Source organism: Natrix helvetica, assembly GCF_964273705.1.
Source record: "Natrix helvetica genome assembly, chromosome: 1".
NCBI classification, from domain to species: Eukaryota; Metazoa; Chordata; class Lepidosauria; order Squamata; family Natricidae; genus Natrix; species Natrix helvetica.
In genome coordinates this window covers 92,226,391-92,247,247 of record NC_138548.1, presented here as the reverse complement: position 1 = coordinate 92,247,247, position 20,857 = coordinate 92,226,391, and the positions used below count along the sequence as shown (strand labels likewise).

At 36.5% G+C, this 20,857-nt stretch overlaps 1 protein-coding gene across 1 annotated transcript in view; it reads right to left on the bottom strand.

Moving 5' to 3' along the window:
* Positions 1–20,857, bottom strand: part of SLC6A5 (solute carrier family 6 member 5) — a gene marked incomplete at both ends in the record, with an annotated part of 62,039 nt that overhangs the window by 31,690 nt on the left and 9,492 nt on the right. Inside the window, 5 exons of the mRNA XM_081937205.1 lie at positions 1,643–1,746; positions 6,000–6,134; positions 8,614–8,746; positions 12,925–13,069; positions 20,048–20,221. Of these exons, the coding sequence (XP_081793331.1) occupies positions 1,643–1,746; positions 6,000–6,134; positions 8,614–8,746; positions 12,925–13,069; positions 20,048–20,221 (691 nt within the window). The remainder of the gene's footprint in view (positions 1–1,642; positions 1,747–5,999; positions 6,135–8,613; positions 8,747–12,924; positions 13,070–20,047; positions 20,222–20,857) is intronic.

Here is a 20,857-nt window from a genome sequence, read left to right as displayed (position 1 = left end):
TCATACTCTAAGTGAACCTCCCCCACACACACAATTTACAATCGATTGGAAATGAAAAATTCCTTTTTGTTCCCTGTATCTGAATTTACACCTATTTACCAATACCGTGTCTGTTTTGTTAAAAAAAAATCAGTGACAAGTTTATTTACACAATAAATATGTACTATATTCCTCATCAAATTATACTCCTCCAATAGAAATATGACAACAAAATTGAATGTCAACATTTTAACAACATATAGAAATAAATACATTGTTTCTGCCTTGCCCTTCACCATGCTAAGCATACATCTGTGCATGCATTAAGCACGCATTGATATCAAGATCTCTTTCAGACTCTATCTCAAAGCAATGCATTCATGATTTCATACTGGATGCAACTGCAGTCACATACCCAACAGCAATAAGGAATTCAAATAAATGTGGGTTTTTTTTCCTTTTTGGTACAGCAAAACAAAACAGCATATCATTGCCGAATTGATTATTATTAGTTCACAACAATGTGACGTCACAGCTGCTGGCCTTCATACACATTGAGTTAAATGCTGCTGGCCTTCATACACATTGAGTTCTTCCCAAGAGCACAATGTAAAATGTATCAGCGTAGCTTATATGTGATCTTTGCAAATGACAGATGCAGATTTTCTAAGTAGTATCCAATATTTTTTGTATGACACACAGTGTGCTGATAATTGTGGAACTACCACAATTTCAATTTTCAGATCTTAATGCTTTGTGATCTTTTCCAATTCTTTGTCTTTTTTTCTATTATCTCCTGGTAATGCCTCATCAGCTATCATTTGATGATGGCCGTGATCATAATGATTTACTCACACAGGCCTTGGAATTTTTTGTCTTGAGCATATACTACTTTTCTCTATTACTTGTTATTGGATTTTCTTGTTATTCTTAATTTGTTATTTAAAATTGGGCAAACAGGAAGGAAAGTATATAAATGTTTAAATTTATAAGAGAACAGAGAGAAGAATGGAGGATCAGCTGTTGAGCAATTTTAAAGCGGTTCTTCTCAGTTATATACGAGCTTACCAATTAAATTAAATCAAATATTCTATTCTTATGACATTGGGAGCTTTTTCTTTATCTGAATTTGGAATTAATGCAACTACCAGAATTATTACTGTGCTACTGATACCGTAAAAATAATGGCACAGTAATTATAGCAGTGAAAATCACAAATTATCTTTGCTGCTTCAGAGCGTTCCTGACCTATTTCTCAATTACAAAGCTTTGTTTAACAGAGATTATCCTTGTGCTGTATTTCATGCTGCTATCCTTGACTCTTGACACTCCTCTACATTGATTTCAACCCAACCTATTTATAATTAGGGCAGCCATTCAGGAGGAAATAGGACACACTAACCCCAGTAGTCTCATGATTTTTGAAGCAGGGCTATCAGATCTGCAGTGCAAATATTCATACAACACTAAATGCCATTTTTGAGTACCATCCTGTCTTCCAGATTTTGCAACTCATGTCTGGTAGTCTTACTTTGAAGTTCTAGTGACAGATTGATGCTATACATGCTGATAACAAAGATGACATCAAACATCATTCCAGAGGTACCTGGATTTATCTTTGCCATCTAATTATTGAAAACATTGCTGAATGTTCGCAAGTTACCTGTATAGATTGTTATGGAATTTGTTATAGGAAGACAGAGTAATCAGACCACCCCATGCAGCAGATAAAGAGAAAAATATCTGAGTAGCAGCATCTTTCCATACCTTTAAAAAAAGATCAATAGAGAAAATTAGTTTTTTTATAAAAAAAAAAACAATAGAAATAGCAATAAGAACAGTTAATGTGATTATAAACAAAGCTACCAATCATGCCATATGTAGGTTGTGTGGCAGTACTATGAATCAGACTGACCCAATAGGAGAATTCAGGAACTATCTGTAGGAACAGATACTTGAATGAAGAAGCAATATGATTTATTTAATTACCAGATCTGGAATTCAATTTCAATTTCAATTTATTAGCGCTTATAGACCGCCCCCCTCTCCCGAAAGGGACTCGGGGCGGTGTACAGTCCATGTCAAAGAACAAAATTAAAACAATTAAAATTACTACATGGAAAATATATATATACAAATATAAAATGGATAGATGCATAAGAGGAGGATAAAAGATGTGCAGGACTGTATTGCTAATAAATAATTAAAATAAACAGACATTAAGATCCCAATACCCAATAAAATTAAGACTATAGAATAATACCCTTAAAAACCAGTAGAATATAAATGCCAGGAGATAGGCGTTGAAATTATGCCAGGCCAGCCAGTCGAAACAGGTGAGTCTTTAGTTTCTGCCGGAAGGAGCGGAAGTCGGTGGTGGTTCTGATGTCGGGGGGGAGGTCATTCCAGAGGGTTGGGCCCATCACAGAGAAGGCCCTACTCCTTGGCGTCGCCCGCTGGCATTGCCTAGCGGACGGCACCAGGAGAAGCCCCTCTCTGTGAGAGCGAATTGGCCGCTGGGATGTATGTGGGAGGATGCGATCCCACAGGTAACTGGGCCCTATGCCATGGAGCACTTTAAAGATGGTGGTCAAAACCTTGAAACGCACCCGAAAGACCACAGGCAGCCAGTGCAGCTCAATCAGGAGGGGTGTCACATGGGAGTACCTGGTACTCCCCATGACCGCCCGCACGGCTGCGTTCTGGACTAGCTGCAGTCTTCGGGCGCGTCCCAAGGGAAGCCCCATGTAGAGAGCGTTACAGTAGTCCAGGCGAGACGTCACCAGTGCATGAGTGACCGTGCGTAGGGCATCCCGGTCCAGGAGGGGGAAGAAGAGATGTCTTTAGTCTGCACTGGCTTTATGAACTTCACTAGATGGATATGTAAACCAACAACGAATGGACAAAACAGCAGTGAATTTTGAGCTGTGATTAAATATTTAGCTCCTAGTGGACAATATATATAATTGTTTATGTATGTATGTATGCATGTATGTATTTGTGTATACGGTATGTGCACACACACACACGCACACACACGCACACACACAAACACTATACAAAGATAACAAGTTTTGGGTTCACCCCAAAGTAATAAACTCTTATCACCTAATTGCAAGTATTTGAGCTGCTGCTATAAGCAGTGCCATGTATGTTAAGGGTATATAGCTTGAAAGGATAAAGAAAAAGGCAAAAATGTTGTTATCACTAAGGAATCTAATCATTTTGAGATATATGCATGACTCCCAATGTTTATATAATTCCAATATGTAACATATATCCTGGAGTTAACTTCTTTTATGAATGAAGTCAAATATACCGTATGTGTCCCAGGATAATGTTGCAGGAGCCAATCAAAGTTAGTCACCAGGACCAGAGGTTTAGTATTCCAAGCTTTTGGACTTGTGTTGGAACCCATCTTCAAGGAACTTCTCTCTAGCAGAATGTGTGCTTTGGGTTGTTCTATGTGTAGTATTTATGGGGTGGCTTTTTAGTTGTGGTTTGTGGTGTTAATAGCTGGCTATTAAGTCGTTGGTGGTTGTTTCCTTGGGCTGCAAAGCTCTCTAATTCCTAAGTGTCTGATAAGTTGGTGGTAAATCAGCACTCCTCTTGACGGGCAAGGGGCCCATTTCTCAAGCTTCAATCATTTCCCTGGCTATTTTTGTCCCTGCTTAGCCAACAATCTTCGTAGCTGCAAAATTTCAAAATTATCCGTTAACAAGAGTGCTGATTTACCATCAGCCTATCACGTACCTTGAAGCCAAGGGCATCACAGCACAAGGAAACAGCAGCCAACCAGCCATTAACACCCCAATAAAAAAAGTCACACACAACCAAGCATCACAAAGATACTACACCTAGAACAGCCCAAAGCACACATTCTGCTAGCGAAAAGTTCCCTGAGGATGGGCTCCAGCATGTGTCTGAAAGCTTGGAAGATTAAAACTCTGGTCCCAGGGACCTACCCAGATTGGATTCTGTAACTTGTTTTACTTTCAGACAGAAATATTATTATGATACATACTTCTAACTTGCTTTTACATTTTTATTTCATCATGCATTCAATAGTAAATAATAGAATCATTAAAACAATCATCCTTTATCAAAGCATAATGCAGAGTTATTAAACAATAAAACCAATAAAATCTATAGTATTAGAAGCAATAATAAAACCTTGGCAGATAAAGCAATAAAAATCTATAAAAAGCTGAAACTAATAAAATAATGTTAATTCAATACCTAAACTCATCTAGGTAGTGCCAGAAGAAACTTTCCAGGGAGATACAAGTCTCAGAAGAAGAAAATATATTAAATCATCACTTGTCTAATTTTTAGAGGACGTGGTAGCTAAAGAATATCTTCTGCAAACAATTTTTATAATTAAAAACATTCATATGGAAGAAAAAATATTTTAGGTACATAGGCCTCAAATCAAATCAAGAACTTTTCTAAAAGTTAAAATTAACACTGTAAATTTTACCCAGTAAGTGGGCATATTTTTAAAATGCTGATACATCTAATGTAAATTTCAAAGCCAGCTTCCTATACCCCACTATAGTAGCCCTTCTATATATCATACTGACAAAATCAGTAGCATACTTAATTATTCCTCATTTGAAACTAGAGATTATAATGACAAACCAGATCTTCAGCCTTCCTCGAGTATCTATTTAAGGTTGTTCAGGCTATCCTACTGTGCTACCTTATCATGGTAAGGAGATGTTCCAAGAACGGATGAGCAAAGGATACCAGTAGTGTATGCCAAGAGCACATTCCCAGCAGGATCATTCATTGTACAAAGTTCATCCCAGATAAAGTTCTAACTGATGGCTTTAGCATTACATGCTGTCCAGAGTCACTGGTGTGAAATAGGCAGCCATTCAAATCATATAAATAAATGAATAAGTCCCATAATTAGTTAAACAATTTACTGTTTCTCTTTAATTTTAGCTATTATGTAGGAATCCATAAGAATGGAATAAGCAGATACCAAATAGCAGAGTTTTCAGCTTAGAAAAGCTTAGAAAAGTCCACAAAGTAAACCAGCTAAACTCACATAACAAGTATTCATTATGTTACAAAATTCATATTTTTTCAGAATATAGTTTGAACCACTGACTGGTTATAATCTGAAAGTAAACTCATAGCTGTAATTTTTCTTTCAAGCATCAAACATTTGGAATGTTTCTATTCCTATATTAGTTTCTATGTCTTCTCTTGGGTGTCTCTACTTCGTTGTGTAGCCTCTTTTGAGTGTCATCTATTGTCATTTAAAAATTAGTATTGTGATTAAGAGTAGCAAAAAAATGCATTATTCATGATTATACAGTCATGAAATGATCTCCATTCTGAAGCACATAATTCTAAGATAGTTGTTAGGACTACAGGCTTAGAAGTGAGTTTAAACTCAATAGCAATATCCAATTATAGAACAGTTTGTGTACACAACAAGTAGAGCTAAGTATACTTCTGGAAAACATAATACTCTTCCAATATACCTGTAACATATGTTTACTACATCTCTTCCTCTGATTGTGGAATTTTCATCCAACTGATTTACCTATATCTTTAGGATAGGTAATTGCATGTTATATTCAGGAGCCCTTGGTTAGATTTATACCAAATGACTTTTTCACATACTACTCTGGATCCAATGCACAAGCAAATATGTAAGGTAGACCTTAGTTTAGGCAAACTAGCATCTTCATAGCCATGCTGTAGTTATCATGGTTTGAACGGATACTATGCCTTAAGCAAATGAAGTATTGCCCTGAAGGAGCCAATAACATTGATCAGATAATGTTAGAAATACAGCTGTCATTTTGTAAAATTTATTTTTTATTCTTTTAAAATTATGACAGACAAATGGGGAAAAATACAAAATTAAGAAATACAAGCATGGTCAGAACAGAAAATAAGCTGACACAAACATTCATATCACATAATGCTTTCTTACTCAAAAATAATTCTATATGTGGCTTTATTCCATTATAGTATTATATCTGGCATAACCATCTTACCATAGCGTCAATTAATTTCTCCCATTTAGGTGTGATAAAGTACCACATTCCAGCCCCAGCTCCTGGCAGGGTAACTCCTCTGATAAGTAAGATGATAAGTACTACATATGGGAATGTAGCAGTAAAGTATACCACCTAAAGAAATATAAACAGATAATATAACTATTCATTCAACTATTAACTACAAGAATTTATTTACAATTTCACATATTTCTATGCTACTGTAATCTAAGTCACTCTCAGAGGTTTACGTAGAAAAAAAATGTTCTACGTAAAAAGTTAAAACAGCCATGGAAAAAAATAATATCACTGGCTTACTGTTCACAGTAAATTATTGCACAATTTGTTGGTGACATTTGCTCATGGGAATATAAACATAAAAATAATAGAATGGTTTGCTAAAATGGTGTGATGTATGCAAAGCCCTAAATTAATAAAATAGCAATGTCTGGGGATAATTAATGCAAAAAGTAACTGCATGTCTCTCTGTAGAGAATATCTATTCTCTAAAGAAATATCATTCCTGTAGATAAATGCTAGTATATTAGAGATACATTTCTCTCTACACTATGACTACCAAAAAAATGAAAATTGCAAAGTTGTCAGTTTTCTAAAACAGAAGTGATTAGTGTAAAATAGTCGATTCCTAAGCTCTTTTTTAGATATGCAATAAATTACGTTGTGGCTTTTATTCCAGCAAATGTTTTTCCACACATAAAACATTTATGAACATAAAAAAAAAACACACACATTCTCCAAAAGTTCTGTTACATCAAGCAACCGGAAGACCAATGCTGTCTTCGGAGTCTGGGTATTGCCTGTGTGGTTACAAAAGGGCAATATTTCTCCCCCATGGCATGCCCTCCTGGATGATTAAATGGTTCTGTCTCCGATTGCTAAAAAGCGAGGAACATTCTGTAGATCCAGCAGCCAACTCTGGGGTACCATTTTCAGCACTCCGAAGGAGAAACAAAATAAGCAATGTGTTAATCTGATAAGATTGTAGGAAAAGGAGTGGCAGAGGCTGGGGGTAGAGTTTTAAAAAGGGAGTAGAGTTTTTTAAAAAACCCTAGAATCCCTAGATTGTCAAATCTTAATTAAATTCAACTTCCTTTGGATTCCGTTGACCCTTATATAACTCCAAGCACTGCTAACCATTGGTTGAGAATATTTCTGTGCATAGGCATGATTAACAATACATTAGTTTAATTGGACCTTCAGGCATGGACGTGATGTTTTGTGCCTGATAGAAATTGAAAGAAAAGAAACAAACTGGACATAAGTCCTACATTAACAAAAATCTATCTTGTCTAAATAAACCAAAAATAACTTTCAGTACCCTAAAATGGGAACAGATACTTGTCTTTAAGAATTAAACTTGCAGCTGGTATGACAGGTTTCACGGTGGTTCTCCAAATACTGTTAAATTCTAACATTCATACTACTACTACTACTTTTGCGTCAGCGACACTGATATGCTTCCATGATGAAAGTATCTGCTGGTGACATCACAGTTACCCCGAGGATTAAGTTACCCACAAAAGTGGTACACATTTATCTACTGCCTGTCGTCCACTTTCAAACTGCTAGGTTGGCAGGAGCTGGAGCGCTTGACGGGAGCTCACGTCATCACAAGGCACAACAACTGGATCTCGAACGTAAGCCTGCCAATTGTCAGCCCAACATTCTAACCTTATGAACCATCATGCTCTTCTTCTAATATTCATTAAACCAACCCATAATGGCCAAAAATCAAGGATGATAAAAATTTATTCTAATAACATCTTAGAAGCAACTGGTTTCCATCCCTAGAATACATGTATATTTCCCGTCTCCCATTTCTTTTTAACAAAGCCTGCTAACACAAATAATTGAGCAATATTAATACTAGAAAACATATCTTTCATTTATTCTAGCCTAAAAAGGAGGCAGGATAGCACAGAGAACAGATATACCCTTAATTCAAGTTATTTATATGTGTGATTCTCAAATGGGTAGCTCTTGAACAGGAATTGATAGAAGCAAACAACTCAGCAGAAAAGATGAAAGCTAATCTTTATTAGCATTATAGGTACTAGTTACATAGTTACTCTGATTTTTGGACTATGATTACCTAAGAATAACATAAGGACACCTAAGCTGTAAAACACTATAAAATAGAATGTTATTCTATTCTTATATTATTATTATATTCTGATTATTATATTCTGATAATAATTATATAATTAGCATTATTATATTCTGATTTTCCCAGATAGCTGATCTTTGTTGCCCAAATTCATATTTTACCATATTCTTTAGTCATATGATAAGCAAATTTCACTTCAATATATAACCTCTCGTCTTTACTCCTCCTGAAAGCCAATGGAATCAAAAAGCCATGCCATGAAAAGGCCATGTATGAAAAATGAGAACTTAAAGTTTAACCAATATGCATATCAAAGAAAAATATTTCACTAGCTGTTCTCGAGATATCATACACAAGGGCAGGTACTAAATTGCTACAACATTTCCCAAAAAGCTATTACATATTCCAGTAATGCTGAGATTTTGGTATTGCAAAATATATTCATTTCTGAATTAAAACTAGAAATGGTCTAAAATAATTTCTTACTTTTCCTGATGTTTTTATTCCTTTAGCCAGGGAAGCATAGACAATTGCCCAAGCTAGAAAGAGAGACAGTACCAAAGGCCACCTGATTTCACCAGGATATTCAATTCCTGCAGAAATCTTCAACACAAAGTACCTAAGAGCCAAAATGTCAGTAAGTCATGACCATTTGTGTATACCTAGCATCTGCATTAATTATAGTTGCTGGAGCATTTAAGATTATATTCTTTTACTTGTTCATTATGATTTTTTAAAAATAAAAACAGAGAACACTTCACAGCCATTAAAGTCAACTTACAAAGTCCCATTGTCTTCTAAGATACATCTATCTTATAATTTAATTTAACATCCATTGTAAAAAGGTTAACAAAAAGGAGAGGACATAGGAGGGGAAGGGACAGGACAGGGGAGGGCAGAGCAAGGGAAGGGAAACTCTAACTCTCTAAATGTTTAGAACCTTTCAAGATTTACCATATTTTTCAGAGTATAAGACGCGCCTTTTACCCTCAAAAAAGAAGCTGAAAATCTGGATGCCTCTTATACACTGAATACAGCATTTTGTGCCTCCCAAAACTCCACCCCTTAACCAAAATGGCCATGCAGAGCCTGTAGAAGGCTTTCAGAGAACTCCTGGGGGCTGGGGAAGGCAGAAATGAGTGAAAAACAGGCCATTTTTGCTCAATTTCCCCCCCCCCCAGCCCCCAGGAGCACTTTATAAGCTTCTTAAAGGCTATGCATGCAATTTTTTTTTTGACAAAAAACGGGCTCGTTTTCGCAAACATCTGGCTATTTTTTGCTTTGCGGGGTTTACCCCCCAGGAGCACTCTGCAAGACCCCTAAAGGCTATTCATGCCTTTTCAGGGAGAAAACGGGGCCGTTTTGGTGAAAACAGGGCCATTTTTGGGAGGTTTGTAGAGTGCAAAAACTTTTTTTAAAATTTGCCTCTTCAAAACCTTGGTGTGTCTTATATTCTGGTGCGTCTAATACTCAAAAAATGTGGTACCTATTTCATGAACAAATTTCATTAAGTCACTTTTTCAGTAACTAGATTCCTGTATCATTTCCAGATCTTGTTACTAATTATGAGCTGTTTTCCTAAGCAGAAATGTATTAAAATGATCTAAATCTGGAATTTACTCAGATGGATTCCAACAAACCTTGGAAATTTTATGAGTTGATTTTATGACCCCCACCCAAACTGTGGCTGCTTTGCAATATAGAAGTAATTAAGAGCTAATTTCTTCCAAACTCACAGCGCTGCTGTTTTTAATATACACCAAAGCTGAGTGCAATGAAAGTTTCAGAGACCGATAGAATGCAGTAAAGAACATTTCATGATAAGTCTAATCAAACTAAAAGCTAATTATTGAGCCAATCCTTTGGTAAAGGGGAAGAACACTTTTTCTCTACCATTACTGTATCCTAACAATATAATCTATCAGACTTTTCCAAGAGTTTATTACTAAAAAAAACCAAAACCAAATAGAGTCTCAATGAGGTATTGTAACATGTTTCCAAAATACTTTGAGATCAAAATCTCTTAGGATTACCACAATTACAATTATTAGATTTTTATCCCAATATAGATATACGATATATAGTAAAGTAAAGGCGGTGAACAACCATGATAATCCTGTCACTAATTTTCCTCACAACAACCCTAATAGGTAGGTTGAGCTGAGAGAAAGTGACTGGCCCAAAGTCACCCAGCTTGCATTCATGCCTAAGGGAGGCCTAGAACACACAGCCTTGTGGTTTCCAGTCCCGCGATTTAACCTCTACACCAGTGTTTCTCAAACTTGGCGACTTTAAGTCCTGTGGACTTCAACTCCCAGAATTCCCCAGCCAGCTATGCTGGCTGGGGGATTCTGGGAGTTGAAGTCCACAGGACTTAAAGTCGCCAAGTTTGAGAAACACTGCTCTACACCAAACTACCTCTCTGGAACCTGAATCTGGTTTAAATATCATGGATATTTCTAAGGATATAACTAATTCTGGCTTTTGAGTCTTAATATAGGGGCAAGGTACTTTGCAAACTCAACTATTTTTTATGTCTACCACTCCTCACCCAACTCCTCCCCAATAATATATATTACATCTAGCAGGAATATCCAGTATGACTTTGGCTCTAAGGCAGTGGTACCCAATATTTCCAGTTCTGTGGACCAGTGACAGTTAGCGGCAGGGGAGAAGAGGGAATAGTGTTTCACATGCGCACCACTTGCACAAATGATGCTTTGGGTGGTCACCCTTTTGCACGCCCCAGTTTTTAAAGGGCCACAACCCTGTCCCGGGATGTGGAACAAGGATTGGGGACCCCTGCTCTTTGAAATTAACATTGAAGCAATATTTAGGAAATGTGGCCACATTGGTTAAAGTAATATTCTGATCACTGAATGCCAAGCACGTTTTGAATCCAAAACCATAACTTGTCTTGTCGACACATGTACAATTATTAAATAACCTTTGTCCAAATATTAGCATCACTTCATATTAATCAATATAAACAGAGATTAGATATGCAAAAAAATCATATAGCAAAACTAGAGGAAAAGCATATAGACAATATTGCATTATTCTTTTCACTTGTTTTGATTGAGAGTTTATTTATTCAGTATATGGCTCATCATACTTGGACTAGCATTATTTCTTACCATTTCACCTAGATTAGTAAAACACAATAAAATATAAATGTTAAAAAGATCTATGCCCAAATACCAATGTCTAGGCCAGTGATGGTGAACCTTTTGTGGCTCGCGTACCAAAAGTGGAGGAGCGCAGGGGGGTCGTGCACGGGCATGCCAACCCATAATGCTATGCACACGACCCCAGCGCACATGTGCGCATGACCAGCATCCCCTCCCCCATTTTTGGTGTGCTTTGTTCGCCCTCCCCAGGCTCCAGAGGCTTAATAGGAGCCTGGGGAAAATAGCCTCCCCGCCTCCCGGAAGACCCTGAAGCCTCCGGAGTGCGAAAAACCATCCCTATGGGCAACCCAAAAGTTCAGGAACTGACTTCCGGTTTGCTCATAGGACCAGTTTTAGCCCTCCAGAGGCTTCAGGGACCTTCAGGAGGCTTCCCCGAATGCTCCAGAGGGCAAAAAAATGACCCTACTGGCAAACCGGAGGTTCAGGAATGTACTTCCAGTTTGCTCATAGGGTTGTTTTTTGCCCTCCAGAGCCTTCAGAGAAGCCTCCTGAAGGTCCCTGAAGGCTCCGGGGGGCTACAAACGGCCCTACGAGCAACCTGGAAGTATGTTCCTGAATTTCCGGTTTGCCCATAGGGCTGGTTTTTCGCTCTCTGGAGACTTCAGGGAAGCTCCTGAAACCTCCGGAGGGTGAAAAATGGCCTCAAAGGATGGCCTTGCGTGCCCGGACAAATGGCTCTGCCTGCCACCTGTGGCACACATGCCATAGGTTCACTATCCTAGGTCTATGCCATTCAACATATTGATTGAGAAGTGTATATATAAATAAAAATGACTGTTTAGTCCTGCATCCAATGTTATCTGAATGATTTTCCATTTCCGTGAGCACTGTTGGGAATCAAGTGACATATAAATTTGATAAATACATAAGTTAGGAATTTTCTTTACCTTCTTTTCTGATATATGCTCTGGAGAAGTTTTCAATCTTTTGGATCAGATATGAAAATTTCAGAGAAAAGTGGGGAAATCAGCAATGTTCAATTGCTAATTGCTTAGTGCACTGATGTCAAATTCAAGGCCCGCAGGATGGATCCAGCCCACAGGATGCTTAGATCTGGCCCATGTGCCACTCTGAAAACAGCGAGGGACTGGCCCACGATGACTTTGTCAGCAAAAACCAAGCCCTTGCGAGGTCCATTTTTAGCCACAATGGCCTCCTCCTGTTTTCCTGACAGTGAAAATGAGCTCAGGAGCCATCCCAAGCTCTGTTTCCACCAGCAGAGAGTTGCAAGAGGCTGTCACAGCCAAATATGAACTCGGGAGCCTGTTTTTCACTGGCATAACGCTTGGGCCACCACAGGGCACCCCTGACATAAGTGATGTCAAGCTGGCCATGCCCACCCTGGCTACACCCACCCCAGCTTCCCGAGGTCAAACACAATTCTGATGTGGCCCTGAGTGAAATTGAGTTTGACACCCCTGGCTTAGTGCTAACGGAAGACCACTATGTGATCCAACCATATCCTTAAAATGAGCACTTGATGCAAGATAGTTTTAAACATGTAATACATTTAAATGTAGAAATAAAAATATCTACCACCAAGTGGTTTTTCTGCCAAAAATTTCATTTAGTTTTTTTTAATAAAACTTTTATCAAACAATCTTACTTGAAATATTCTTCACTGCCACTGACAAAAGTCTTGTTGTTGACATGGCTGGTAAAATTGACCATTGTCAAGTTTGGATAGGCACTCATACAGGAAGTAGAGTTCTTTATTTGCAACTTGGGATGATCACCAATGATACAGGAATCTGATAAAAGAAACAAATCAAAAGATTACTGTTGTGGACCAAATTATATGCAATGACTGTCAGGGAATCATAATTAAGAAACTACATTTTACAGTGAAAATATATTTCAGTTCATACATGTATACGTAGTTCCTGAGTTAAACCATAGCTGGAACGAAAATTTACATTGCTAAGCAAGGAGGTTGTTAAGGGAGTCACACCAGAGGTGAAATTCAGCAGGTTCTGACAGTTTCTGGCGAACCAGCAAATACCACCTCTGGCTGGCCCAGGAGTGGGATGGGAATAGAGATTTTGCAGTATCCTTCCCCTGCCACACCCACCAAGCCACGCCCACCAAGCCACGCCCACCAAGCCACACCCACCAAGCCACGCCCACAGAATCGGTAGAAAAATTTGCATTTCGCCACTGAGTCACACCCAATAGTAACAAACTTTTTTTTTGCCAAAACACTGCAGTTACACAGTGCATTACTATTACAGGGTTGTTTAGCAAATCACTGACTTGTCAGAAACAGGTTGCAAATGGTGATACTTGATCCCAGGACGCTACAACAGTCAAAGAGATATATGCTAGTTGCCAAGTGCCTGAGTTTTGATCACACGACTGTGGTTATGTTGGGACAGTTCTAACTATGATGACCATAATTCACTTTTTTCAGTTCAGTTGTAATTTCAAATTGTTGCTAAACTAACAGTTGTAAGTCAAGGATTACCTTATTTGTATATAAATACAATCTCATGATCATAACAACTCTCTTAACTATTCTGACCCACCTCTGCCTGCACTTTTGGTAGTGCCCTTACCTGGGAAATAGCTCCCACCCGAGAAGTTCATTTGGTGTGAACTTTGCCAAACTTATCAAAATAAAATCATTTTGTAGGGCTTCTGGAAGTTAATATTATCAATATTTGGGTAAATGCCTATAGTTACAGTAATATTTTTTAAAGTTTATTTGAAATGTTTTTATCATGTTGTAATTTTTATAGTATTGAATATCATCATCTTATACTGAAAAAAATTACACAATTTAGTTATATATGTTAGATACTTGTTCTAACTACAGTGGTTTCCACCAAGGTCCTCTGTTCTGGCGGGAACAGAGGTTTAATCCTATTGGTCGAAGGGTCTGACAGCTCCCGATAAAAGGGCTGATGTCAGACTCAACCTTCGCTGGATTGTTCTCACTTATTGTACTTAATAAAGAGCTGTTGTTACCATTGAGCCTGGGTGTGCCTATCCATTATCCAATCTAACTATATACATATTTAATAAATAAATCCAAAATTCCAATATAAGCAACCTGTGTTTTATTAATCACCAATCAGGTTCAAAATTGATTATTTATTTTACATTGCACTTAATAAAACAATTTAGTGTAGTTTTTTTTCCTCTGCACAAGAATAATTAAAAATTAGCAGAATCATAAGACAAAGTAAAGTGTATTAAATCATATAGTTGATTTAAATTAGCATAGTTAATCCCCTTTTTAAAAGCCGTCCAAAGTTGTTATATCAGTCAGATGAATGACATAGAAATTTAATGAATAAAATAAATACATATAATTTTCTTAAGTTTCAAAAAAGCAATAAAATACAAATTAACATAAAAGGAAAAGGGGGAGTAAAAAAAAAGAAAACTTAAAAGGTAACCAAAATACATAAAATAAATTTATATAAAAAGTGACCTCCAACTTTCTTCAATAGAGAGACAATTGATGAATTACAAGAATGCCTCTATTAACTTTAAGTAAATAATATCAATACCTTAAAACCTTTTTAATACAAATAACCAATAATTTAAAAATATTCATATATTCTTAGTTTAACTTTAATTTAACGTATGAAAACCTATTAACTATAAATAAATCATAGTTACATAGTTGACAGTACAGTTGAATCTTTATAAAAAACTTAATACAGGAGCAGACATGCTCTCTTCATTCTGTTTTTTAAAGTCATTTTTTTCTTTTTTTCCAGCAGTAAGACTCCTGTATATTAATAATTGCAGAATTTCAGCAGATTCAGCTTAAGTCAGTGTACTACATGCCACAAAATGTTGCAATTGCAAAAATGCTCCAATGAACAAAATTATTTAAATGGTTATATTTGTCTGCCATATAGTACCGTAACTTAGCACATTTAACCTTTTTTAATAAAATGGGCAAAACTATATATTAGTTAAAATTACTAGGAAATTACTAGGAAAAACTATCAATGCAAGAAGCACAAAACTAGGAAACAACTATGTCCTTGTTGTGAAGTCAGATATTTATATGTCCACCATTTTCAAATTCTGGTATGTAATTGCTATTACAAAGTTCAAACTTTTTTTACAAATGACATATAAATAATTTTTGGTGTTATATCTCAAACGACCAGCAGAGGGTAGCATAGTTGTATGCTATCCTTCCACAGTTCTTTTTTTTATGTTTCCTATATTTATTTAGGGGTTAAATACTTTTTTTTACTTGCAAATGTTTTTGTATTTGATTTTACGTGCCTTATGTTATAATTCCTCTAAATAAATAGCTGCTTCTTACTTTCTAAACAGCATACTTTTATTTATATTCCAACCAGCCTTCCTTCCAGTGAGGACTGACATACTACACAAGCCAGAAAGAGGGCTAAGAAAATATCCAAAATTGAGATAGAATCCCAATCTAATTCCAAATTTTAGGGAAGGGATTATCAATGCTACCAAATTTCCAAATCACCAAAAAAATATTAAATTAAAGTTTGAGATTTATTTATTGAATATGCTGTTGAATGCATCTTTGTAAGACTTAATAAATAGCACATTAAAATTATTGCACTGGTTCTCAGTCACCAAAAAATCTATTAAACAATGGAATGCTATGTATAATCTACTCAGGAGAATTTCTCATTCAGTGTAATGCTATTTACTCACTGGTAAATGTGCTCATAATGTGCACACACAAGACATTTGTATTTATGGAACCAGGTTATATGTGGGACCATCTCTTCCCTATTACATTCATTTAGTCCAACAGGAGGGGAATTCAGGGCATATTCTGGGCCCCATTGATTAAGGATTGTAATCTGGTGGGACCACAAAAAAAAGGACCTTCTCAGTGGTAGCCCTCTCTTTGTAGTAGCCCTTTCTTTGTGGAATACCATTCTCCCCAGAGGTATGGTTAGTCCCCAACTCTGCTGCTTTCCTGGAAGGCCTTAATAATGTAGTTTTCTCAACTGACCTGGGGACCACAAATGGAGATAGAACTGATCAAGTGGCTGTTGCTGCCATGAGGGGTGAGGGGTGAGTTTTTTAATGGATTTTATTATATGGTGTATTTTTTAAGTTTTGTAAGCTGCCTATAGAGGCTCAGTGGCTAAGATACTGAGCCACTTTCTGAGATCAGAAATGTTGGCAGTTCGGCAGTTCAAATCCCTAGCCCTGTGTAATGGAGTGAGCTCTTGTTACTTGCTCCAGCTTCTGCCAACCTAGCAGTTCGAAAGCACATAAAAATCCAAGTAGAAAAATAGGAGCCACCTTTGGTGGGAAGGTAACAGTGTTCCATGGCCTTCGGTGTTTAGTCATGCCGGCCACATGACCACAGAAATGTCTTCGGGAAACACTTGCTCTTTAGCTTTGAAACGGAGATGAGCACCGCCCCCTAGAGCCAGGAATGACTAGCACATATGTTATCTTTACCTTAAGCTGCCTATTTGTGAGTGGCTATATAAATTTGTTCAACAAAGAAATTATTACTGTTGTTTCTTTGATGGTAGTCCTAAAGGTGCATAATAATAAAGCATGTACAGGATATATAGCAGAATATATGTAAGATGGATTGGCTTGTCTTGTTTTGGTCATATCTGAGCATGAGCAAGAACTCAGAGTGACATATAAGGTCATTTTTGCTGCACTGCAGCAAGCTTGGCTTTTGTTTTTGTTTTTTTAATACAGCTTAGTTTTCCTGAGTTGGTAATTTGCCTGCACTAAACAATTCAAGTCAGCAGAGGGAGCAACCATTTTGCAGCAAGAGACAGAATGATAATAATCAGAATAAGCATGAAAACAGAAAATTGAGGAGTTTCACATTTTTACGTATGCAATTATATATCCAAGAGTTCAATAAATTTGCTTATTTTTATAATGCCAAAATTGTTTTAAGAAATGAGACAATACGCGCTAGTTGGATATTTTAAGAAGATAGCAAGAAGGGCTATAGAAATGAACTGTACTTCCTCTTACTACATATCTAATATGATTTCTAATTTGTACAATTATAGAATGGGCAAACACTGTTATTTTCCTCCTTTTTTGAACTTTACAAAAATTAGCAAAGCAAGTTATTAATTTACAGGATGCTTTAAATAATTCTACCACTTTTTTTCCCTTTCCACTCATTCATGTAAATATTTTTCTTCTTCCATTCAATCATGTTCAACTCTCACAGCCTGCCTGGATATGTCCCTGCCGTTTTCTTGGCAAAGTTTTTCAGAAATGGTTTGCCATTGCCTCTTTCACAGATTTTTGAGGAAGTGACTGGGCCAAAGTCACTCATCTGGCTTTGTGCTTAAGGAAGGACTAGAGAGTCTTCCCGTTTCTAGCCTGATGTCTTTAACCATTACGTGAAACAGACTTGCATAAAACCTTAATAAATTCTGTAACACTACTGTAGTCAGAATTCTGGGGTATCTATTAAAAATATATTAGGAAGATAATATGTAAGGGAAGTCATTGATCAGTCAATAATAGGTTGGGGAAGGTACTGATTGATCAAAATGAAAGTAACTTGACACTTTTGTGAAGAACTGCTGTTTAGCCCAACTCAAATCTCTAGCCAAAGTTGCTAGTCAAAATGGTTCTTTCTCTTCCTATATTGTTGTTATATTTCAAATTTTCTTATTTGTTTAGATAGAAATAAATTACTTTTGATGCATCTCTGAGGAAAAGTTCAGCCAATTTTCATGGGGCCTGATTTTTTTTTATTTTTTAAAAAAAATCCCCCCTCCCTTTATTATTTTTATATATAACTCAAAACAGAGAACACTTCTATTACACCAGGGGTGTCCAAACTTGGGAACTTTAAGACTTGTGGACTTCAACTCCCAGAATTCCCTAGCCAGCTGGCTGGGGAATTCTGGGAGTTGAAGTCCACAAGTCTTAAAGTTCCCAAGTTTGGACACCCCTGTATTACACCTTCCTCCTCCTATTTTCCCCATAACAACCACTCTGTGAGGTGGGTTGGGATAAGAAAGTGTGACTGGTCCAGAATCTCCCAATCAGATTTCTTACCTAGAGTAGGACAAGAACATTTGTATTTACTGTACCTTAATAACAAAGTGGCTCAGGGACATTCTAAATCCTAAAGTAAGTTCTCTTGTAATCTACATATAGCCTCACTAAGTTCCCACCTTTGCATCTAAAGGAAACATATCGAGGGGACTAATTTTTTTATATAGCAGAAAGCATGGATAGCACTATAAACTACAAAATGTTGGGGCCATATACAGCACAAAATGCTATAAAGAAATACATACATTATTTTTTAAAACAATTTAGAACTAAGAAAAATGCCCTCTAGCATCTTGCAGCAGTAAACTAAAAAATAAAATTACTTTACTTTACTTTTATTTAGATTTCTAGACCGCCCCCTCTCCCGAAAGGGACTAGAAAATAAATCTAGCTCGCTAAGAGTGCTAGATTAGAAGTAGAAGAACCTTTTGCAGGGAAAAATAACTTATGGAACTTTTTAAAAAGTTAAATTATAATATAGATTGACATAGTATTGGTTCATTTTTGTTTTAAAAACATATGTATTACACCTTTCAAATTCAACTTTTCTCAGAATGATTTACTAACATCATTTTTCCTTTTGCATTTCTGTTCCTGAGCACACATGTATCAACTCAGTAAACCTTCAAACTGATTAGTATTCATGTTTAGGGATCAGAAGATACACTCCATTTGTATATGCAATATATTCTTAGTTAGGAAATTCTTTTCCAGCTGTTTTAAAAGAGTGAGTGCTTTTAATATACATACCCCCCCCCCACACACACACACACACATACACTTCATTAGCATGATAAAATCAGATGGATTCCTTACTTGGAATGAATTATTTGAAGAATCACCTTAGTAAGGCAAAAAAAATTGTTATGACAGAGTTCAATTAGACTGCAAAGCACTTGTTATGTGAGTTTTCTTTATAACATTCTTACCCAGAGAAAATACAATTAATCACATCAACGGTGGCCTTATGAGGACATTAAAGACCCATAAAACATGTACTGATTTTAACTTAAGTCGCGTTATATTAAGTGATGATTTTGTGTTTATTAGTTGTATGACTCAATTTGGCACAGTTTTCAGGCTAGAAACCAGGACACAGGGAGTTCTAGTTCACCTTGGCTGGGTGACATTGGAAAAGTGACCAGTCACTTTTCTCAACTGTAGGAAAAAGGTAATGGCAAACCATTTCTGAAAAACATTGCCAAGAAAAGTGCAGAGATTTGTCCAGAGAGATTCTAAGAATCAGATACAATTGATTGGAAGAAAATAATATTTCTAGATCATTGGTTTTCTAGTTTTAACATTTCGTTTTAATTATTTAATACTGATATGATGAAGATGTAAATAGCTAAACTATTAGTTATTGGTATTTATAAAGGCATCATTAAGACTTTCTAATGGGTAGAGATTAGTTCAACAAAAAAGGTTCACCATATAAAATAATTGACCAGTAAAACAAAGATAAAATTATCACTACCTTTTGATTTTTTTAATCAGCTCAGCAGCAGGATACTTACTAGTGACTTATAATTTATTTTAAAGTCATCTAATCATTACTGCTCAGTGAGGAAAGGACAGGCTTTGTATGGAGAATTGTTAATTTACAGTAACAAATCTCTGAATATGCTTTAGCTTGTTACAGGTATAGTACAGATCAGAAGCATAACAGGAATGTGAGCTTTAAAAATATAAAAGAAAAGCATGCCCCAACTTACCTAACAAAAGTTTGTTTTTATCTCTACAATCAGGTGTATTCCACAGATTATTACAGGAAGACCAAGGTAACACAGGTGCAAGGGATGCAAAAAGGTAGAAAAGTGTATAGCACAATATAATATTATAATATATGGCTATTAGGACAGAGATAATCAGCATTGCAATGCCACAACCTGAAAAAAATAAATAAAACAGATATGATGTTATCTTGTTTTATATTCTTGGGACCAAAAATTAATGATCAAACCAACTAATCTTATGCAACTATTTTATTTTGTCCACTGAGTACATTATTTTTGAGTCTTTTATAGGAGACAATTCAATATGCAGCCCCATTCTAGTTTATTTCTAATCACAAGTTGACTGACTGAATTATGCTCGAAGTAACTACATATTTGATTCCGGCTTGCACCAAATTGTCATCATTCACATATGAATGATTAAGTAAGAATGGTTAAGTATGGTACATTGGGATGAATACATTGCAATCACATTTTTAATGCATCAAAGCATGTATCCTTGCATCTTACTGTGCATCCTCCATCCTCCCTATATAAATATGATGCATAGGGTTTGCATGGATTTTTTTTTTTAAGTACGGAAAGTACTATACTGCAGTATCACATGTGTTGGATTTAATCAGAATGCTGCAGCTACACTCCCCTGCTGTAGAATGCAGTGAAGGTTCACTAAAGCAGGAGAAGTGCTGCATTATTACCACATCAGTCAAGGCAAGGTCCATTCAAGGTCAAAATAAGACTGCAAAGCATCGGCCGCTGCTCTCTCACAGCGCTACCCACAGACCAAAA